The sequence below is a fragment of the Cygnus olor genome, chromosome 24, assembly GCF_009769625.2.
Source record: "Cygnus olor isolate bCygOlo1 chromosome 24, bCygOlo1.pri.v2, whole genome shotgun sequence".
Classification (NCBI taxonomy): domain Eukaryota; kingdom Metazoa; phylum Chordata; class Aves; order Anseriformes; family Anatidae; genus Cygnus; species Cygnus olor.
In genome coordinates this window covers 1,778,915-1,802,781 of record NC_049192.1, presented here as the reverse complement: position 1 = coordinate 1,802,781, position 23,867 = coordinate 1,778,915, and the positions used below count along the sequence as shown (strand labels likewise).

Below are 23,867 nucleotides of genomic sequence, written 5' to 3'. Positions count from 1 at the left end.
GTTTTGCCCTAGGCATATATCCTATTTCTTTCTCAGCAGATACTTAAAACGACAGGCTCTGGACAATCCTCCCCCACCACGCTAACACGCCGCAGCGTAGCGCTACGAACAGCTGCTCTGTGTGTCATTCTACTGTGGCAGAATTTCATTTTATTCCAGATTTCAAGCCTTCAGAAGACATTTTTGCTGTGTATTTTCAGTACTTCTAAGGGCACTTCCCACTCTTTACAGCCTCAGATCTCACAATCCGGCGGACCTTTCTCCTTTTCTTGGGGCTGACCCCTTTTCAATCACCAGGCTCCTTTAACACGTGGCGCTCAGGAAAAAAAAAAATATTCCCCCCTCTATTTTGCTGAACAATCACATTGCCAGGAGTAGGGCGGTGAGGGTCACGGGAGCTGACAAAATCCATATGTAACAGCATGCCGGGGCTTCTGGAGCCAGAGCTCACATCTCCACGAGGGCAAAGGGCCGGCCCTACGGTAGGGCCAGCAAGGGCTGGGGACTGCGAGCGACAGCCCCGCACCGGGAGCCTCGCCCTGGGCACAACCGTGCCGGGGCCATGGCTTGAGGCAGAACTGGTGTTCCAGGAACATTCTATTCTTTGCTAATTCTCTTCACATCTTTTTGTTTAACAATTACGCAAATTAGCACTTCGGTGAATATTAAGATTCTCCCGCCTCATAAAAGATGAGTTGGAGGCACTCCTGCTGGATTTTCCTTAGGAACTGTTTCAGACGCGTGTTGGATCGCTCCCTCCCTGGTACGAGCACAAGGAGTATGTGGCTCCTGGAGAAAATGACCATGACATTAACATCTTAATCAAGTCTTCATTTCAAAATTTGCAGATATCCTCATTTTTACCATCTAATCCAAGCTCAAGCTGGGAGGGGATCCTAAATGTGTGCCTGTTCATGGCAGCTTCTGTCACTGAGTGGCTAATGACAAGCATATTATGTCTTCTGTAACCACAGGAATTCACCCAGTTCAGTCTTTTAGCAGGGAGAGGATTCTGCACTCTTCTAAAGTACTCATTCCCTGGCTTTAAGTCACTTTATAACCAAGCAAAATATTTGCCTTTTTCTTTCGTTTTCCTACAGGTTAGCAAAACAGTTTTGCCAGCGCTGGAGGAGCAGCAAGCCCCCCAGTGCAGCAGGAGCTCTGAGGACGGCTGCTCGCCCTCTGCCTCCACCAGCGGATCTCGGAGCCCTTCCCACTGCTTTCTCCCCTCGCATCTCCCTTGGAGCAGGTGGAGGGAGCACAGGTATCTGCTTACCAGCAGCAGCCGCAGGAAGCTCTCAGTGGCCAGAGGGTTAACTCAACACACAACGATTTAATGGCATCCAGACATCTTCGGATGTAACCCTTCTCTGTCTCCACCACCCACAAGGCACCAGCCCTATTAATCTGAATTACACAGTTGTGAGTAATAGCCAATAAAACGCTCAACAGTCAGTGAACCCAAAAGTCTGGCTTAGTGCTTGGGACTCCTTGTGTTTTCCTGTCTCAGAGAAGAAACCAGAAGACCCCAGATCTGCTGCAGCTGAGGCCCTGCGTTATTTACATTGTGCTGGCTCCCTCAGCAGCAGGCTCCCATGCACTGTTGGCCATAAATTTCCATCATAATCATTTTGGTTTTGCTTTCCACAGCCTGGTCCCTCTCTGCGGAGCAGCAGTTTATTCTGCTCATAAACAAGCTCAGAGGAGGGGCTGCAGGGACGAGTCCCAGAGACACCAGCACAGCCACCCGGCTGTGACATCTCAGGGGGGTCGCTTCTTGCCTCCACCTAATGGCTTTGACGATCCCCAGGAAGAGTTTGTGTGTGGGAAGCAGCCTCCACAGAAATCCCCTTTTGGGAATGAGAAGCTGCCTCTGTCCTGCGGAGTTCAGCTGGTCAGGATTGATGCATGTGAATGGTCTCCCACGGGCAAAACACTGAACATGTGAACAGATTCACGCCACCTCTACTTATACACTATGCAAACACTCATGACATTTTCCTCGTAATATCATGGTATAACATAGGAAAAAACAAATCCTTTTTTTTAAATGAGAACGTTTCCGTGATTTGTTTATGACCACGCAGAGCCAAGAAGGGGCAGGGGCTGCTGTGGGCAGGGCTGGCCTGAGGTGTGCGATGGATGGCACAGCCATGGATGGCACTGCGATGGATGGCACAGCGATGGACGGCACTGTGATAGATGGCACAGCAAGTGATGGACACAGCGATGGCACAGCACAGGCTCAGCGTTACTGCAGACGTTGCTTGCACAGCACCTGCCCACACCACGCTTGGTCCCACCTCCGTACTAACATCGCTCACCAACAAACATTTCAAATACACCAGTAAATAAAAAATAAAGCCACCATAAAGGATGCTCAGACAAAGCTGTGCCAACCCACACCACTCACTGCAGGGAGCGCACCAGTAAGGCCAGCGACTCAGGGGCTCATCAACCAGCGATGGGTCTGATCCCCAAAGCACACTTCCCTCGCAGCAGCCCAGCCCAGTTCCTAATACTTGCAGACCACAACAAACCGGGACAGCTCTGTCCCTCCATGCACACGTGAAAACCTCTGGTCAGAGGCAGATAAAAGCTGCTGCTGCTACCATGTCACCCACACCAAACCCCATCCCCTGCTCCAGGAGCACCAGCAGCCCGCGCCACGTGGAAGGAAGCAGGTGCCCTACCTGGCGCTCCGACATGATGTACAGATACTTCTGGTCAACGGAGAAGGCCATGTCTCGCAGCACTGGGCTCCCGTCCTTGAACACTGTCACCATCTCGTACTGAATTCCACCATGGGGAGGACCGTCTGCTCGGATCTGGAAGAAGCGCAAATGGATTACAGGTGATTTCATAGCAGCCAAATGCAGATTTTATTTTGGGGGTGGAGGGTGAAGGGAAGAGGATGAGGTAAGGAAAGGGAGCTAATTCAAAATCTCAGCTTGCGACCTGGAGGCAGAGCAAAGAGCTGGCAGGCAGCACACACACAGGAGCTAAAGGAAAGGTTCTTGTCATTTCCCCAGCCCTTGAGAAGTAAGGAGAAAGATTTCAGCCACAAGGTGAGCTTACAGGCTGTCCTCGTGCCATGACTGATCACGGGCATCCAAGAGCAATAGTGACTGCAAAGTAAGATTTTTAGACTGTCCCCAAACCAAACGACTGCAGGATTCCACAGGCAGCACAACTGGCCCAAATTACCATGCAGATGTTTTGTTTTTTCTTCTCCAGACACACAAGGAATGACACTCAGACAACCATCATTGCCTCTTGCTGCCACAGGAGCTTCCTAAAACCCCATTTCTTAACAACTGGTAGCTGCTGCTGCCATCCTGTTCCTTTCGAGTACGCAGGACTCAGCGAGGAGCAACCAGCCCAGCCTCACTGCTGCGCGAGCAGGGAGCTATCACGGCGGCCATATGGCTTGTTCACTCGGACGGGCTCTGAGTACCAAACCACCCCACAGAAAGACAACTCCCTGCTCCTGCAGGAAAACAGCCCGAGCTGCGACAAATCCCACCACTGAGCGGCTGCTGTTGAGCTTGTGCCATCTTTTCCAAAAGTTAATAATTTATGGCCTGGGGAGCTGCGCGAGGGGAAGGGAGGAGGATAAACAAACAATTTACATTGTCTTTCCTACCAGGATTTGCATATTTGAAGAGCCATTTGATTGCAACACGGTGTCTACATAGCTGCACACGCCGCAGGGGGAGGCGCGAGCAGCCGCTTGCCCGGGGTGGGTGCAGCCGACAGTGGCCCCATGCTGGCTGTGCTGCAGGGGGGACGCACTGGGGACCCCCCAATCCCCAAACAGCCTCCATCCCAGAGGTGCCACCTGCTGAAGCCTTGCTCTGGGCTGCTGTACCCGGTCCCCTTGTGCTCTCGGTTACTCATGCCTGGCTGCTGCACGGAGGCAGAGGTGCAAGGAAGTGGCTTTGGACCAGTCGGAGCCTTCAGAAGAGGCAGGGCAGAGCAGCAGGGAGGGATATCTGGTTTTTTTCTGGTTCACATCCCCTTAAAAGAAGAGAGCAGGCTGTCAAGCATCTTTAGGTTTACCTGAGAAATGTGCCACCCCAGCGGGAGACTCAAGGGCATCCTCCCACATACGGGGGGTGGTGCTCCTCTTCACCCTCCTCTAAATAAACCCTCCTCTAGCAAAGAGCCCCGCTGCCTCCTGCCATGCACAGACGTGCTGGGTACACAGATGCAGTTGTTTTCTGGATTTCTGTCCTTCCTCATTACCTTCCATTCTTTGGAATGGTTCCACCATTTTTTTGTGGTGGAACAGTAGGGATGAATGTAACAGGAGGTCTGGCTTGACACCCATGGCCAGATCCAGGGAGCCTCCGGCACGGTTAAGCTGTCAGCCCAAGACTGGCTCAAAAGCCCTGAAATTTTAGATGGGAAAATGCAAACAGAGTCACATCCTGCTTTCGTTACACCTGTGCCAGGTGGGACACCTCACAGGCCCGCACCTGCCTGTGCTGTGGACATGGGGACACCACGAAGTCACCCGAGGAATGAACAGCAGGGACAAGCTGTCAGGGAGACAGCTGCTGCCACGCAAACCCCTGGTTATTGCCAGACGGGAATGGAAACGCTGGACACGAAGGATCAGCAGCCTTTGTGAAAAACAACTGTTTTCCACAGTTCCCTCAGGGGCACCGGCAGCTCGTTAAATTGAGCTTCTTCCTAGTAATGAGGTCAGACAGGGCTAATAAAGAGAGATACCACCGGACAAGCCTCGTGCAGGCCAATTCCAACTGGGAATTGCAGCTGCGGGCTGGAGGCAGGAGGCTGTCCAGGTGAGCTGGCCCCACGTGGGGAGCCTGGCCAGGTGCAGGATGCCCCTTCCCATGGCCGGGCACCCGCAGCTGGCCCTGCTGCAGCATGTCCTGGTGGCGACGAGGGCTCTGGTGCTCTGCATGGGGCTCTGAACCCTGCAGCTCCCCCTGTGCCCCCAGCCCCAGCCCCGTGCCCGGCGAGACGGGGATGCGATGCGCCTGCTGATGCCAGGGTGCTCCACTGCCGGGTTTCCTGAGGGCTCGGTTTCCATGCCAACAGATGACGATGTCAGACGAGAAGAATGATGATTCCTGCGAATGCGGAAGAAGAAAGGGATCATCTCCGCAGCAGGAAGCTTCTTGTTGACGTTTGGAGAGAGAAATAATTCCCCTGCCCAACTTACAGGTGTGCTTCCAGCGCCAGGCAGGCGCGCATCCAAACACGGTGCTGCAGACACTGGGAAGACAAGGGGGAAGGCTCGAGACAGCCCAAAAGGTGATCTTTTTTAATGGTCTGGGGCTCTGGGGGAGCCTTCCCGCCTCTGGCTGTGTGAGGCAGCAGTGCCCACCGGGCCCCCAGCTGTTCAACCCCTACCCTGCAGCAGGGCAGCGGTGCAGGCCGAGCTGTGCAAAAACGGGTGGGAATGCAGCAAAACAGCCAGGAGGTGGGTGCAGGGAGAAGCTTGCCAGTGCAGTAGAAACCAAAGGTGTCCAGGGCAAGAGACACGCTCATTGCAAGAGCCGGAGGAAAGCCAGGAGGGCAGAGCACGGGCTCACACACTGCGATGTGAATCGGAGAAGTCACTTGGGACAGATACAGTATTTCTCAGTCACTCTTGATGCGTGTTTACAAATACGGCTTGAAAAGTGCCTAATGACATAAGCTGCAAATCCAAATATCAGCACTGGCTCAGAGCACGCAGGGCCAGCAGAACACCCCACGTGCCGAGGCAGAACGCATTTCAGCTCAGGAAACCACTGTCCTTCCAAGGCATCGCACAGACTTCGGCGTTTAATACCCCCACAATGCAGGCAGCACGCATAAGCTCTGCATTATCTTAGGAGATTAGCAAAATACCACATTGTGTCATGTATCTGTAGCAGGGGAGCACCCACGGTGATAAGTGTATGAGCCGTTCAAGGTTCTGACGTGACGTGGAGCTACAGCGTGTGCATTGTGCTGAAGCTTCAGTTATTTATTTCGCCCGGCCTGCACCAGAACTAAGAAACATTTGGATTCCGTTCCAGGTCCTCCCAGCAGGCTCCCATTAGAAGACATTGAATCTCTTTGTAGGAACTTTCCATGATTAAATTACCTGTCTGCTTTCATTATTAGTGTTTCAATGAGGGTGGCTCTCGTGATGAAATACTCGGTGCCAGAAAAACAGCTCGATAAGTCCATGCCTGCAGGGACTGATTCCCCATCCCAGATGCAAGGTCACCCGTCACCTCCCCGAGCCTCAGGGCGTCCCCACGGACACAGGCACCTGACGGGGAGCGGATCCCAAGGCATTGCAGTGCTGCTGCCCTGGGGGCACCTCACCAAACGTGCTGGGTGGGCACTCGAGGTCTGCCCCTCATCACACAGCACCAGGCGCCGGCTGCACGCGCTTCCCTTCGCCTTTTTGTACCTAACGGTGACAAAGTGAGAAGCCCAGCCAACCCTGCAGCCTTCAGACTGCTCCTTTCGTGCTAGGATTTCTAGCCCTTCGGGGCGAACACTATCAAATAGCATTGCATTTGTGTAAAATGGACGTTTCTAGTAGAACTGTATCAGCGCTGGGAATGCGCACTGGAGCGTTACTGTATCTCCTGCCTGAAATAGAAACCGGAGACAAGAACAGCCCTCGCTACCGAGGTTCATCTCTGCAGAATTGCCACATTTTTTGCCGTTTAAGGCTGCACGTTTCAGCTCTTGGGCATTTCCCATTAAAGCTCCCCATAAAGCTCTAGGATGGATTTCTTGCTTCAGTGCTGGAAATTTAGCAAAAAGACTGTCACTGGCAGCAGGCTTCTGAGTCAGGCTGGAGCACAGCACAGCTTGGATAGCCTTCACCTTCCTCCTTCTGTCCCTGGTTCTGTGGGGTTTTTCCTGCCTCAACCTGGCACTAAAGGAAGTTTCCACAAGCAAGAGACTCAGGAGAGCAAAAGCTCCCTGAAGACAAGACAAGATAAATAAATATCAGTCCAGATTTTCTGTGTGTGCCTCCACCAAATAATCTTTGCAGAAGGGATTTACATCTACTAATCCAATTTAATTAAACTGGGCTATTCCACAAGCACATCAAACCGAACAGGAGGCGAGATGCACGGGCTGATCAGCCCCTTTCGCTCTCCCACCCGTACACATTTCCCCACAGCATCATCACATCACACATAACCCATGCTGGTGCCCGCGCGTTGTTGGTCCTGCATCATCTGCCTCTGACACCCACTGAGAAAAAAGCACAGCAGTCTCCAGGAGGGGAGAACACGGAATAGAAATTGCAAATCTCTAGACAAGAAGCTTCCAAGAGCCCTTCAGGCCCTCTATGAAATTCTTCTGTGAGTAAAGTACCTCTCTAATTCCCCCTGGTAACGTTGGGATGCTCCTGGGAGCTGGGTCGGAGCCATTTGCAGGTCATTAATAAACCAGAGGGAAGCTGAGCGATTTGCTGGGCATGGAACAGCAAGGCCATAGTGGATCTGGGATCCGAATCTGCTAATGCAGGTGTGGGTGGGTCCAGGGCACCCCCACCGTGTTCTCATCTACGGGAGGAGAAACCCAGCGCTGAGGAGCTGACCTTCCCCACACGCACCTTCTGCTCGCAGGAACAGCAGCAGTGTGATTTAGCTCACTGCTCTCCACTTGGGAAGTCTCCCCCTTGAAATTAAAGTGAAATAGTAATCCCATTAAGTATCTTTCCTTAAATCATGGATATGTCCGTGAGGAAGTTAATGACAACCCTTACAACCCTTACATGCACGTTCCATTTAAATCAGCATATCCAATTAACTTCATTACCTGGAGGCCCTCTCATATCCCAGTCTCTTTCTCTCCTGTCATATTTTCTTTATGCATTTTTCCCAAATTAGGATAGAAGGCATCTGTCTTGGTGGGCATCACCTTTAGTTTTACCCCACAGACAGCACTGGGAAGCCTTGACAGAGAGGTTCAATCCCGAAAGGCACGACGCTGCCAGGCTGAGTGGGTTGTCCCAACACAGCTCCCCAGGACCAAAATGATCTCGTCTCCCTGGGAGCAGAAAACCCATCCTCTCCAGAATGGCACTGACTAAACATTAAATACACTCACTAATCGCCTTTGGGGTGCCCTTACACAACTCCTCAGGATCACCAGGGGATCTCTGCACAGCGAGCCCTGGCCATACACAGGCATTGCAGGGGCATTGCAACCAGGAGTTTTTCTTGAGTACTGCCCACCGCTACCATGAATATTCCTTAAACTGACACGGACAGAGATCTTTCTTACAGAGCTCCAGGCAGTGCCCCAGAGCAGGACAGCCGTAGTTACTGGGGGACAGAGAGCAGGTTGGGCCCCATGCCCCAAGGGAACGAACCGGCACTATCCAGCAGCCCGGTGGCATCACATCGGCACCTTTTGCTCACCGCTGGGCATTAAGCAGCAGCCCTGGGTTATTCAGTGAGCTCTTGAAGGCTCAATTCTAAGACGCAATAGCAAACAGTGGGGAAATCATCGCACAAGGCGTCCGAGCTCTCCTGCAGCTCCTCCCCTCCAGCAAGTGCTGGCCAAGGCACTCGGCCAGGCCCCGCTGTTCCCAACTGCTTCTTTTGAACCTCCATGAAACAGAAAAACACCACTCAAGCAAATCCATCCTCCCAACCCAGCTTCTCCCTCCTGCTGCTGGGTACAATGCAGGCAAAGCAGCAAGACAGCACAAACCAAGACCACGTCTTTGCTCCTCTTTTCTGAGTCCTCATCACCCTTTTCGGAGGTGTTTTCCTCCTCCATCCCCTCCCTGTACTTGAGGGCAGCTCCAGGTGTGAGAGGACCTCTACCCCATCCTGCCCTGCAGCCCCCGATGGTGCCCAGAGGAGCCCTTGGTCCCTGCCTGCAAGCAGAGTGGCTACGGGCATCAGTTTGTGCCTTGGGAAGGGACGGGGGAGAGGGGAGTGGGAGAGCTGGGAAGCTCATCTTGTAAGTGGGGAGAGGAGGTAATGAGGTGTCGGCAGCAGCACAGCCCTGTGTGGTGCAGGGGGAAGGCAGGGGGGCTCCATCCTGAGCTTTTTCTGATCAGGCTTCATGACCCAAATTATTTATAGATCTGAGGTTTCGGCGAATTCCATACTCATGTCAAAAATGTCTCTATGCATGTGTCTTTTACACCCACATGTGTTTCACAACTCTTCGGCTTTGGAAATGTTAGCTAAGTGTTCAAAGCCACTACCTGGGAAGCGGCAGCTCCCCAGGGAAACAGCGAGTCAGAGAAACCAGCAGGCTAATTGGAGAATTGCTCAGGGAAACGCTCCCGGCCTCCCCAGGCCGCCCCGCAGGGAGGAGGAGTGCAGTTGGCATTAGCACCCACATATGCAGCACAGTGCAAAACCACCAACCCAGTAACAAAGCTGCACAAATTAACTCTCAGCTCCAGCACCCCCAGCACTGGGGTGGAGAGCTGCTCCCAGGAGCGAGGCTTTCTTCTCGCCCAAGCCCGACAAGAAGGCTGCGAGCCTTCTGCCCAGATCTGGCAGAGGCAGCCGAGATGAAGAGAGACCTGAAAGCTTTCAGTCTTATAGTTTTAAAGAGTCTGAACCCACCTAACGGGAAGGCAAGAGATACGTTAAAGACAAAACCAAAAGAAAAAGCTGCCCTTCTGTCGGAAAGCTTCAGCTGCAGCCAACAGGCTCTCGTACGAAGACGCCAAGATCTCGGCTGTTTGAGCACACCCCGCGTGTCCCCTGGCCAACACCGGCATTGTGACACCAAGGCCCAAGGTGCTGGGCACTCGGACCTGTCCCGGGAGAACAGGGCGCACAGCCCTTCCCACTCGCAGGTGGAAAGAGGAGCTTGGAAGAGGGATCGGCCCCTTCCCAAATACCCTGCAGTCCCCTCCCTGCCCCTCTACTGACTTCCAAAGGCAAAAGCAGGCAGCTGCTGGGTTGAAGCTGCAGCTCAGACATCGTACCCGGGGCCATCACAAAGCCTAAGAGAGATTGCCACTGAAGCTGCTCTCCCTCTCTACTGAGCCCTTATTTCCTTCTTCCATCCTTCTGCTCCCTCCACCCTTCTGGAGAGCTGATCCTCCGAGATAAAACAGGGAGGATGGTACAGAGGCACCATGCAGAGACTAATCAGCAGCCCCCATGTCTTTAATTTATTACTGCATGAGAGGCTCGTTTAGAACAAAGCTGCCAGTTCGGAAGATCATTCCTCTAAAAGACTTTTTATTTGAAAAGCTGTCAGCTCACACCTTGTCACAGCCCTCCTTGCAGCAGCAGAACTTTAACAGCGTGCCACCTCATGCAAATGAGCTGCTAATTAATTAAGTAGTATTCTTCCGGGGATGGATTCATTAGAATTGAATCTGGGGAGGCTGTCTGGATAGCTTGTCTTCCTCTGGACTGCACTTGCAATCAGCAGCTCTGCCTTTTCCTCAGGCCCCCCCAACTCCTGACTGCTGCACCTAGCCCGGCTGACAACTCTAGTGGGATGAAAAAAACCCAAAACACTAGAATTGAAGGGCCCAAAAGATTCCTTTTTTTCCTATTCCAGAATGCCTGTGCAGAGCAAGGCCCCGCTGAAAAGCAGGAAGCAGAGTCTATTAACTCAGAGGGCCCCAGGGATCAGGCTCCCAGGAAGGGAAGGCTGCAAAGCAGCAGTGCTCTTTTTTGGAGCACTTGTTGCAAAGTGACAATTGCTGGGGGTTCAGGGCTATTGGTCTTACACTTTCCTCCAGCATCAAAGCACAACCCATTAAAAGTGGAGATGCTTGAGAGCATCCTGTGGATTTACTCCAAGGAAGGAGGACAGCTCGGGGCATGTCTGCAGCATGTTACAAAACCTATTCTCTTCTAAGTTGTCCCCTAATAAAGAGCCACAATGTGCAATGACTTCCCTTTTCTTTTGTTCAGCAATAAGCACCCTTTCCCTTTACGTTCCTGTATTATTTTTAAAGAGAAGGCTCAGTGCTGCTCTGGGAAATGGGAATCACTGAGTTAGCAGCACTTTGCTGCTTACAGGCTTTACATTTTGGCACTGAACAAGGAAATCATCAAAGAGACTGAGTATTGGCCTCCAAGAGAAAGGAACGAGGTAGGTGTTACTGCATCACAAGGCACCGCACGCTAACCTCTCTGCAACGCACTCCTTCAGACTCTGCCATTCTTTCCTTCACTTACCCCTGCTTCTCCCCCTTTCTGCTGCTTTTATCCAGTTCCTTCCCCTACAGCTGGAAAGTAAATGAAAGCACAGGAGAGCAAAGAGGACAGCTCCAGGAACAGGCAGAGGCTTTTTCCCAGAGCATCCTCTTGCAGGTGGTGCTGGCAGCCTCCAGCACCCTGCCAGATAGGTGCAGCAGCAGCCTGGGCTGTGGGGACAGGGACAGGCAGGGGTGGCTCTGCCCTGCCACCCCCAGGCATGGCAAGCACCCGGTGGCGTCCTCTACTCCTTGCTGGGCTCGGCATCAGCACGCACCTGATGGGGACCTGATCGGAGCCACCTCCCATCAGACCATTTGTCCCCGTTTCTTCATCTTTACTGTGGGAAGAGCACTTCTGAACGTTAATGGGACAAAAAGGGAAGGACAGGCTGGGGTGCTATGCTTCTCTACATCTTTTGCAACCAACGGAAAATGAGAGGAAGCACAGCTATTATTATTTAGAGCAAAATTATTATTATATATATTATTATTGCTATAATAATATATATTGGCTATTATTGATATGTTTATTATTATTATATATTATTATATATTATTATTGATATAATATTATTGCTATTATTTAGGGCGATGGAGGTACTGGGGGACCTGCTCAGAACTGCTTGTCACACACCATTTGCAGCTCTTCCCCAAGGTCCCCACAATAGCTCTGTATCTGTGTTATCCATCCACACCTCACCTGTGCCTTTCCAGCTGAATAATCCTCCGCTGCTCAGTGTCAGGCTCTTCCTATGTATCGCCCTCCTACAGCAGTAAATTTCACAGCTGAAGGGATTGGTCTTGCTTAGTTTGGTTTGCTGACCTTGAGTGGCCATGTAAAATGGAATAAAAAGCCACTTAGACAAGATTGTCTAATGGGGAGTTTGCTCTAAACGAGCAGCAGGGAGCCGTGCTTCTCCCCAAGGAGAAAAAAAACTAAAGGACTGTCTCAATTTGTCACGTGGAAACCCTGCTTTGCCCTTGTCAGGGTTTCCAGCTGATCAGGTGGGAACCAGGAAGTTCCTCAGGAAATATTATTCCCTTTCCTCTTCAAAAACATCGTGTAAGTGACATGTTTCAAATGGCTTGGACTTCCTGCACAACACCACCCAGGGAACGCTGCAGCTCCAGCCAAACTGCACACAGCTGAAGGCCAAAACCTAGAAGGAAATAAAAGAATTTTGCTATCTTTTGGCTTCAAAACCCTCAGATTTTAAACCACTTTTACAAACTCAGGGAGAAATCCTGCCTGGTAATTTCGCAGTGCTTGAGGTCAGACAGGAGGGACCAGGTGAACGAGGCAGCCGTGCATATTTTTGGCGTCATTTATGCCTGCTGAACCAGCCAAGCGTTGCTGATCAGATCTAACCTTGTTCGGTCAGAGGGTGCGAGAGAATTACAGGCACAGATCCTTAGCTTAATTCCCAGAAAACGAGGCTCTCCCACAGCCTGCCGTCTGTCCCAGGCTCCGACCTGCTGCCGACAGCATCACACCCACGGGCTAAGGCTGCTGCGTTGCCCAGCGGGCAGAGAGCTGCGGGGAGCAAGCAGGTAATTTTTAGTTAAGAAATGACCCAGAGCATAAAGGAGTCAAAAACCCTTGCCAGCTTGTGGCTGACAATGCCGATTGTGCTGAGCCTGGATTTTACCGAAGCACCGGCCTTGCAAAGGGGGTCACTTAAGGACAGGGCAGAGCCACAGCCAAGCTGGCATGGCCCCGCCAGCAGCTCCGCTCCCCGTCCCTGCGCTCAGCAGCAGCTTGGCTCGCCCGTATTGACCCCCTACGAGGGGCAGGCATCCTGCGTGCAGGTTCTGCTCATTGCTGGGTGTATCGGGGCTGGACCAAGCCCTGCACCAGAAGGACTCAGGAGCAGCACGCACGATGCGCAGCCGGGCTGGCACTGTGCAAAGATATTCGCTTATACGGGGCCCCGAGCTGGAAGCGTTCACGTTTCCTGATGGGGTTCAGATGGGTATAAATGCATGAGAGCTGAATCTCTCCTGGTGCATTCCTGTCTGCTTATTCACACTCAGATCTCCTAACCATCAGGGGACAGAGGTCTGAGGAAGGGAAGCTCACATTCCTGGCACACAGGGCACACCCCGAGGAAGGCTGCTTTGCCCCCCTGAGCTGCTTCCCCGGTGCTATTCTGGGGCAGATCAAGGACAAGCAAATCTGTCTTCCATCTCTGCACTGTAGCTCACTAAGCCTTCGGCACATGCCCTTTCCCAGCATCTTTGAACTGAACACCGGATAAGCAGATGAACTGGCTCTGAATAATCTGTATATGCAACAGATGTAACACTGCTGAACCTTGAGTGCTGCGGGGAGATTGCGGGGCTGAACACACACGTCTCTCCCCTCCACTCCTGCCTCAGGAGAGACAGGGCAGCTATCAGGCACACACCACCGAGCCAGGACAGCACAAAACACCCTGATGTGAATCAGGCTGGAGGAGAAGTAAAGGAAGAGGCTGACGGGTGGACCAGCAATCTGATCATCAAACGTCCAAATTCAGAGCTGAAGTCCAGATGCAGCTGGGGAAGGAGGAGAGGACTGAAGCAGGTTGGTGCTCAGTGAGGACGGGGATGCAGTCAGCACCCAGGAATCACGCTTCCACCCGAGCACTGTGCGGCTCCGAAGCATGCTGTGAGCAGGGAGCGGGGCAGCTGCGCAGGGCAACAGCGAGCTGCAGCCTCCCAGAGCAAAGCCTGCTCCAGTCCCAGCAGCACCGACCAGGGACAGGTGGGCAAGAAGCTCAGGACTTCCTGAGGGCTCTCCCTCATCCACAGCAAGAAACCACAACAGAGACGAGTGGATGTGCCAAAGGCCGTGCAGCTTGCTGCTCACAGCTTCTTTGGTGGCACACCACAGGGTCACTTCAGCTGATGCCACAGCTCTTCCTCTGGAGCCAGCAGATGCTGCTGGCACGCGAACACAAGAGCTACACCACCGTGCTAACCCAACATGGGGCGATCCAGCCAAAATTAGATGTCTCCAAACTGGGAGGAGGGAGGGAAAGAGGGGAGGGCCATGGCTAAAAGGCTGGGACTGCCGAAGCGAGCCACAGAGCAGCTCCAGCAAGGCCAAAAGAGCCTGTGCCTGGTGCCAGGCTGCAGGGTTTTGCTCGAGCATCCTCTGCAAGGCGAGGTGGAGCAGATCCATCCCGGGGCTGCGAGGCACCGTGCTGCAAGGACCGCGGCAGCTCTTTCCCCAGGCCCAGCGCCTGCTTTTGTGCACGCAGTAGCCAGCACGGCTAATCCCTTATCGTGCCCGTGGCCCAAAGTCAACATCATGAGATAGGTTAAGGCTGGGGTCCATGGATGGGAGAGACAAAGCTACACCGCATTACTGAATTTGCTTCCATAATTGACCTGTAGATAAACACATGGCTTCCACCTTAATCCCCTGCAGCCTCATGAACATCAGCCGTGCTAAATTTTTCATGTAATTAAGAGAAAAACCCTAATCCAGTGTAATTAGCTCCCTGATTGCCAATGTCAGGCAGAAAAGTGCTGTTTGAACAGCGGTTCAGGTCTAGCTGGTTAGGCAAATACTGTGTGTGGTTCAGTAATTTAACACCGAGACAACACCCCCTCTGCTGTCCTTACAGGTTTGTTTTCCTGAACGGTGCTAACTGGATTCATGACTGCAACAGGCCCGACATCCCCACAACTGCTCTTCCACCAGTTACATCCCTCGAGGACAGGCAATGAAGCAAGCAAACCAGACCCCAAGAACCACACCAGCTGCTGGTTTTGGCGTGCTCCCCCTGCCTCCTCTGCAGCTTTAACGATGGCCATCTAGTTATCAAGACTATTTCACCCCTAAGTGCCTAAACTCAGGAGCTGACATTCATGACTGAGACCCTGATGGAGTCTGGCTGCGAGCGATGTCCCCGCTGCCACCACAGCCTGCGGGAGCTGGAGGTGACGGCAGCTCTTACAGGGAGGTTTGTGGCATAGGTCAGCATTCATCGTAGCCACTTTATGGCCTACGGTGGCATGTTTCTTTCCCATTCACGTAAAGAGAGGCAAAATTTTATGAGTAAAATGCTAGACATTTGGAAAGTGGGAGCAGTTGGGAGAGGAATGGAGAACACAGAGGTACGTGCCAACGGGGAGGTAGGAAACAAAGAAAGTACAGCCAGAAAATACCTTCATGTAACACTTCAGTCCATCCCCAGCAGAAAGGAAAGGATTGGGACCTCTTGAGCCACTGTCAGGTATGTTTGCTGCCTTTCTAAAAGTTGACTGTGATTGAAATTACAGACTCCTCCAGCTCTGGACTAGTTACGTCTTTCACCTTTGGCCTTAATACAGACAGTCTCCTGGAGTACAGCATTTGAAAGAGATATGTCTGTGAGGTACTTGTTGGGGTCTCTCTAAGTGGGATTGTAATCTGTACTCTATGTTACATTATGAAGGTTTTGTGGGTTTGATTGGTTGATTTTGGGAAGCAGGTGTCAATCTCTCATTTGCTAATTTTGGCTAACGTTGCTGCAGAGGCCAAATTTCGGTGCCCCGGAGACTGCAAAATAAGCAGCCTGCTTTCTATAAGGAGGAGGCTGAAAATCATTTCACAGCTTCAGCTTTGTTCTGCAGACCGAATTCTTATAGGATAGTTGTTTACATGCTGTGGCAGGCAAGACCCAAACACATATGCTTTTGCAGCTATTACTCTTACTTCTGACAGAGGCCAAAGGCTGATAAAGGCGCGGGGTTTCGCCTCGCGATGCCCATGTTTGGGCTCCAGGCTCCGGGCTCCCCGGCCTGCTCCTCTCTCTCCCCCTCATCACACGGACGGGCTGTAAACAAACCAGCAGTGAGCAGAGAGAGCTGCTCCTTTGTATCAAAGCCAGGGAGATTTCTTTCTACAAAAACAAGCAAAAATTTATCAACTCAAAGCCCCTTTTAAAGAGAAGCCCCCAAGGAGAGCGAGCCCAGATGCTCGCTTGCATTGCACTGGTAAGCCAATTCCTCCCTCTCCCCCCCTTCAAACAAACACCACGTTACACAGAAAGCACTGTAGATGAACTATCGACTGCGAACAGATTCCTGGCTGGATGGCAACTCGTCAATATGGATGTAAGCGAGCAGCAGTGATATGGCACGGCTTGGTGCTTTGCCACCCTGCTGTCCCATGGGAGCAGCTCTGCACACCAAGCAAACGCCTTTCGGCCTTGCTGCATCCCAGCCAGCAAGCCCACACCTCACAGGAGCCCATGACCATCCTTCACATGGCAGAGCTCAAAGCCACCCGCACCTCCCTCCCCTTCATCCTGGGTAGGAGCAGACAGCGTACTGTGTAGCTGCAGTTCCTGCAATTACAACGTACTAAATCCCCCTAATTGACTAGAATCTCGTGAGCAAGATCTTTCCACTCACCCCAATTTGCTACTTGTAAAGACTGGGAGGATCCTCGGAGAACCAAGCCTGCAGACACGGCCCGAGTCATGACCCCAACCACCCAAGGTGAGGACGCTCTCGGCCCTTCCCTTTCCGACCACGGTTCCTGTACTAAGTCAACCACTTCGGTGGAGACTCTTCACTAATGAATTCCAGGCGGGATATCAAGTTTGCACACTGTGGTTGAAGTGGTCACAGCCATGTGGGTGTATTTCATTTTTCAGTCTCTCAGTAATTATTCCAGCTTTTGGTCAGCTTTGGGGAAATTCTTCCTGCCAAAAACCCCACTAGCACTCATGTGTCACTGGCATGCAAATGTGTTGACTGGTTTGTGGTCTCTTTGCCTTAGATCCAACACAAATTCTTCTCCCAAACCCCTGTGCCTTCCCACAGCGAGGCGTTTGAGAGGCCCGTGGAGAGCTGCTAACTGCTGAGAAGAGCTGCTTGCAGCTCGTCGGGGGCTGGCTGCTGTCTGTGCTCCCTCCCCGTTGCACGCTCAGCAGCCAGGAGCAGTCCCAGGGCAGCCTGGCAGGATGCTGGGGCTGAGGCACCAACTGGTGGCACACAACAGCCGCTCCAGCATCTCCTGCTACCCGCTCATAGGGGATAAAGCTACAGCAAAGCCACTTGCCAGAGAGATGGACCTCTTCTCAGCCACCACCGAGCCAGAGGGTGGTGGAAGTGTCTCCAGACAGAACCAGGAGTCTCAGGAGCCTCTGCATTCATGTAAATGACACTGGCAGGAGATTTAACGCCAGGCAGCAAGCAGTGCTGGAGGGGGTGAAGAAGGCAGAAAGGTGTTGGGAGGAAGCAGACCTGCTCGGCTTCACCTCTGGCCAGCTCCGAAGTGCCCTGAAGGACGGGGAGCTCTGGGCTGGGCGGCCATCAGCAGGCCCCCTTCCTACCCACAGGAGCTGAAGTTTCTGACAAGGTATGTTATTTGAACATTCAGCTGCCAAGAAATCTTTCAGTGACCTAAAACCACAAGACTCAAGTTATGTTGGCATTGCAGTCCTGTGGCCTAGCTGTTGCTATGCCCCTGGTATTTCCCCGTCTGTTCTTCCAGTCGGTTCCTGCTGAGGAGGACGGGAAAGCCTGGGCATGAGCCTGGCTGGAGCTGGGTCCTGCGCTCTGCGTCTGGAGCCCTACAGGTCATGGCTTCACCAAAAGGTTGAGCCAGCCTCCAGGGATTCTGCTCTCAAGAGGATTTATTCCTTGAAAGTTTATTCTAAAGCAGCCTCAAAAACTCCAGTATCATTATCAATGACTTCTTTCATCAGCATCCACTTATCTTTTTGCTTTCTATTTCCGTCTACCCTTTCATTTTTTCCCCTACCACTTCTGTGGGAATGATACGGAAACCCAGGCCAGGTGAGCCACAGCATCTATCTGCTCTTTTTCCTAGCATGAATTTATTTCCATCAAAGCTTCCTCCTTGAATCAAGCTTTTTTCTTTTTGAATTCCATCTGTATTTAATCCCAGACAAACACAAACAAAAAACACAAACAACAATCTCGTCTCCCTAAGGCCGTCACTTTCTAAATCAGTTGCAGCCAACTCCAATTAGCAGAGAAGCAATACGAGCAGCTTCATATGCTCCTGCATCTTTGGGAATGAGCCAGCCCAGAAGGCCCTTTTCCCCAGACTGTCCCCTTTTTACTTCTGACAAACTTGCACCGTCATTAGTTAGAGGCTTGGTGAGATAAAACACGCCGGCTCCGTTTGCACCATGGTGGAAGAGCCGGGGAGGATGCTCGGTGGCCTCGTTAACACCGCTCCATGGTTCCTGCGCTCCTGCACCTGGAGGCTACCTGCGCGCTTTGATTTACAAGAGGATCCCAAAGCATCTACAAGTGCTAAAGGGATGCTTTCTTTGTCGCTTTAGCCTCCCTCTTAACCTGCACTTGAAACAGCTTTGTCACAGCCTGTGCTAACTTAACTGCCTCCAAACCAGGCTGTCAGAGCAGCTGCAGGATTTCGCCTGGCTCTGGGGCTGCCTGGGCTCCTGCTCGGCTGCTGTGGTGTCACCTGAAGGGACCCTGCCCAGGACGTGGCAGCAGGCAGCGGGTCTCATGGGCCACTGGCAGGCTCAGCACTTCGTGAACTAAGCAGACAGCTCTCCCTCCATCAGCCAGCTGTTTCAGGCCATGATTCCGAATGAAAATCTGTATTTTATTAATTACGTGTCTGCTTTGCTGCTGAACTCTTTAATGTGTTTCCCAGCTGTACCGACCTACAGCCGTGAAGGAAGCCATCAAACCTGGATGCCCGCAGCCTGTAGCGGTGCTGCTGCTCTGGGGGAGCCCGGAGGTGTGTGGCTCCAGGTCCCCAATCACCTGGGGGCATCCCACACCTCATCCTGGTGGGAGCAGAGCAGGGGGCACCGGGGGAGGATGTGCCCTGACAAACCCCTCAGGACTGTAAATGATCGCGAGGCAGAGTCCAGCTGGTGATGCTGCCGGGTTTCTCCATCTTTCACACCGGCTGGCAAAGAAACGCAAGGAGCCGGCACCGGCGCTGCTGGGCTTCGGCTTAGTGAGCTGCCAGCAGCTGTCAAAGAGATGAGATGAGGACAGGAGAGAGAATCATTTGCATTGCTGCAAACTCTTCCTACGGCCTCATTTGCTAACCTCGGCGTCCTGGCCAGCTCGGCATTGACAATTCCCTTGCATTTCTCTGCTTGTCTCCTGTTGCACGTACACAGCTCTTCACCAGCTGAGAAAAGGATTTCCCGAGCACATGCCTTTCCCTACAAGTAGCAATATTAGAAAGAGCAGCATCTGCAGGCAGGCAGATTTATTCACTTGTCCTAACTGGCAAAACTGATTGGTTTTGACGGACATGCAGGGATGTGCAGATGCATTAATGAACAGTTTAGCATGAAAACTGGCAAAGCGATGCACCTCGCAGGTGTTATTAGAAGTTTACTTAAAGCAAATTTAAGTAAATGTGGTGAATAGCATTAGATCAGGCTGTGGTGAATGCATTAGATCAGCAATCTCAAGAAAAATCACTTCATTCTCCTTTCCTACCAAATAAATAAAAAAACGTAAAATAAAATAATAACCCCCCTCCCCCAAGGGAAGAAAAAAAAAAAAAAGGCTTATAAAGCAGCTCTCTAGACATGATTTTAAAAGCGAAATCCTTTGCCACCAAGATGAAGTCATCTTCTGCGTGAAAACTAAGGAGGTCACTAGCACTCCAAGTGGAAAGGTTGAAATCCATCAAACGCACCCAGGCCTGCGCCGTGTACCTGGTGCTGCGGAGCCTCTGCCGGAGCTCCAGCTGCTCCCGTGCCCTACATCCCCCCAGCAGGGATGCCATTCGTGTTATTTAAGAGTGTCCTTAAGACAGAGAAGCATTAATGGGCTCCACTGTCTGAAAACTGCTCTTGCTTAGATACCCGCAAAGCTGAGCAAGAGGGGCACAAGGCTAAGAAATGTTCCCGCTCAAGCAAAACAGACTTGCACTTGGATTGCACAGAAATTAAAGCAACAAAAGGTCTCTGGAGCCAATTGCAATATAACTGAGAAACAGGCTCGTCACTTTGTACATCCATCTGGCAAGGACATACTTTCCATTTCAGCAAGTGCTAGAATGGGTGGACAGCAAAGGAAAATGTGAAAACAGCAAAGAAACGGGAAGAATGAAAACCTGCGGGACAACACTGCTACCCTGTTATGAATACTGTACGTCTATTCATATGAAAATCCATACGGTTGCTACTGTTGCATGCACTCTTCTTACACAGCATGAAATTAAAATTCCTCTTCAGTATCATATTGCCAGCACTACAGAGCAACTTCAGACTAAGCTAGCAGACAATTTATCCTTTGGCTTCCTCAGCCGGGCTTGTGCTGGGATTGAAAGCCAGTGGGGTGAGGGAGATGAGTCTATTGCCCATGGTAGAAAATTCCACTTCCAAAACAAATCCCAGAGAAATATTGCTGGCCTAGAGTACGACCGTTGGTGCTAATTTCACAGTGCAGTTTCACATGCATAATTCCCCCCGGCCCCCCTGCCACTTTCCTTATCTTCCCAGAACAAACTCAACATGCAGGCTAATTTCAAGGAGTGTTTCACCCAGAGTCCAGCCAAATGTCAGTGGATCTGCTGGAAATGCAAATTGAGACAATCATGCAAAAGAGGAGGGCTTATAGATTGTGCAGAAGGGCAACAGAAGGCAAATAAAAGCTGACAGAAAGAGGTAGCAAGGAACAAATCTCCTGTCTCAAGTTGTTGATCATTTGCACGTGTGCTCGGTGAGCAAGGATAGATTTTCAAAAACACACAAGTCCCATTGATTTTCGCTGCTAACTTGTCTAGGTGCCTCTGAACACCACACATCTCAAAGCTCCTCGATCAGCATATTGCATTCACGCGCACCACTCACGTCCACTTCACCCTGCTGCAAATGACAACAGAGGACATGAAGGAGCAGAGAAGTGGTGCTGAGCTTCCCTGGGAGCTTTGGAAACTGATTTCAAGGAGAACAGCCCTCGTGTCTGGAAAAAAATAAGTGCACTTGAGCAGGGGACTCGCTGCCAGCTCCCTCTGGCTTCACCTGTCCCACGGAACCAGCCCTGGCCAAGCAGGCGGGGTTTGTCCGAGCAAAACGTCCCCATCTTTGTGTTTGCTTGCCATTAAAGAGCACATTTAGCAAAGGCCTTAGTTAGTGTGCCCAGGCAAAGTGCTTTGCGACGGAAAATTCTCCAAGTGAGCAGGGTGCCCCAGCATCCCCAGACCACCACCCTGATTTTCAGATCTGGGCCCAGAGGAAAGAAAAGGAAAGTCGCAGCCCCACAGAGGCTCGAGCACACATTCTGACTCACGACTGCTCCAGCTGAATTCCCAAACGGATGGGCTTTGCCGGAGCTCCTGCAGGAAGCCCTCACCGGGGCTGGGAGCTGGAAATCGCATTTCCAGCGTCCTTGGCAAGCCCTCGCGCTCGGAGCCCGGCTCATTGCTCCGGCTGAGTCACTTCTGGTGGGCAGCTCGCGGGGAAAGCTCCAAGCAGAGACCCACTCCTGGGAACACACCACGGGGGAAATCGCGAGGTTTTTGTGGCTTCCCGCTTGCAAAGAGCCACCAAGCTGTCCAAGTGATCGCAGCTTTCACAGAAAGGGTTTTATTTTGCCCTTCTGAGGAAGTTGGGATAACTGCGGTTCCCTGGGATCATCCGAGGGCAGAACAAGAAGGTATTGTGGACAGGAACCTGATTAGCTAAAGCTCTAGCACAACATTTTTCAGATAACAGAAAAATCATAAGAAGGCTCACTCATTATGTATGCAGCAAAACAGCAAGCAAGAGGAGAGAATCTATACTATGTGCTGTAACATGATATAGAATTAATCCCCCTAGGTTACAAAATTCCTCATAAATCGCAAATGGGACGATATCCAGCGTATTACATTTTATCACACTTTCTGTCAAAATATCCCCTGCAGGGAGCCTTTTCAAAGATGGTATCACAAGCAAAGCCCTATTTGGGAAGGAAGAGTTGAACCAAACGGCAGCACACTATCAATATGTTCCTTGTGAGACTGGCAGCCAGAAAAACCCTCCTAACAGTGTTAGTGGTGTCTAGTTCAGTGCGGCTCTGTCTTAACTAATGACATCATCTGTTTTTGCTAATGCCTACATGGAGCATATATGCTATTTACTTTTATTAATAAGAATGCTAATACAAGCTGGCTGCTATGCTCCAACATGCCCCTAGGTCCCCGAGGGACTGCAAAACACTTCACGAAAGCATCCGGCAAGGAAAACTTTGCCAGTAACATGCGGCCACCTCGCAGGCGATGCGAGGCAGCGCACGCAGGGCATGCTCCTACCTGCAGAGCACAGCGAGCAGGGCAGAGCTGGGCTTTGCAGGGGCACCCGGGGATGCTGGAGTTGGGCAGCTCCATCCTCTCCATTGCCAGCCTCAGATAATGAAGGCCAGCCTTGGATAATGAAGGGCAGCCTCCTCCACGAGGCCGGCGCATCGCTTCCACCTCCGCAGGCTTCACTCCGCGGCCACTTTTGTAAGGCACTCTGGCGTTTTTGGCAGGCACTGAACTGGAAGGAAGAGGCTCTGATTATCTCCTCCACCACCTCGGTGGTGACCCAGACCAGTGACCCTTTCCCTGTCACTCTGCATTTGCTCTGGGTGTTTTACACACGGAAGGGGCAAAGCCCTTCCGATTGATCTGGGCTGCATCCCCACACCACGCCCTGTGCGCCTGGCGCAGATGCAGACGCTGTGTTCATCGATGGCAGACGCTTTGCTCATCGCCTGGTTCCAGCTCCAGCTCTTGCTCGGGGCCTGTGCTGGAGGAGCAGTGACGGAGGCAACGCTGAGGTCAGGCAGAGCAGAGCCTCCAGCAGCAGTTGTGGACGGCCCAGATCCAGCACAGGCTTGGTGGTGTTTGTCCAGAAAATGGTTTCTTTGCTTAGAATCACAGGATGAAAATCCCATTCCATTTTCATCGCTTCCACAGCTTGCTTAAAAGCAAGCCAGATAACACAGCCCTCGTTTTGCTTTCGCCATCCCAAACATTGCCATCCTCAAAAATCTTTAAGTGAGTTTTTAAGCTACATAGCACCACTGAAAACCAGCCCGCTGGGACGGGGGACATCCCATGGCTGGGTGGGAAAAGGAGAGGTAAACCCAGCCCAAATGACAGCAGCTTTGTCACTTTAACGCAAACGTCCCTGAGTTAGGGACATCGATCAATGCGACTGCCTATCAGTCAGGGGGCACTAACCTGCTCTGACAAGAGGCCTGGGAGAACGCTCGCCATACACCACAACAAGCCTTAATTATTTACATCCCTGGGATTTTTACAATTACCTCTTTGGCAGGGAGGAAACGCGCCCGTGATGCAGGGGGATGCGGGGAAGAAGCAGGGACAAGGAGCGGGAGGTGGCTGGTGCCTGTCCCGCACGTCCCTCGCAGGGAGCGGCCGCGCTGCCCGCACGTAGAGCGGGGGCACCAGGGGCAGGTAAAATGAAGCTCCCCAGGACATCCCCTCTGCCTTGGCCCAGCTTCACCCGCACCCAGCAGCGGCTCTCACCATTTTCAGCAGCACATCTGAGCCCAAGTCTTGTTCGGTACGGGCACCGACATTATTTCCAAGAGCAACCGCCCTGGGTTTTGGGTTACTTTAGCACTGAAAAGTGGCCCCAAGCAACTTGCTGCTGCTATCTGACATTATGCCTTGCTCACGGCTTGGCCCGCAGCTTTAGGGTGAGCTCTCTGCAGCACCCCTAAGCCGCTCAAAGCCCCAAAGTACCTCACAGTC

General features: G+C 52.0%; 1 protein-coding gene across 5 annotated transcripts in view; it reads right to left on the bottom strand.

The window, feature by feature from the left end:
• Positions 1–23,867, bottom strand: part of PLXNA2 (plexin A2) — a 160,975-nt gene that overhangs the window by 90,541 nt on the left and 46,567 nt on the right. For 4 of the 5 annotated variants that reach the window (XM_040535550.1, XM_040535552.1, XM_040535553.1 and 1 more), the window contains exon 4: positions 2,694–2,828. In XM_040535550.1, the coding sequence (XP_040391484.1) occupies positions 2,694–2,828 (135 nt within the window). Of the gene's footprint in view, positions 1–628; positions 790–2,693; positions 2,829–23,867 lie in introns of those variants that run through there. The other variant, XM_040535554.1, reaches the window with a different exon arrangement.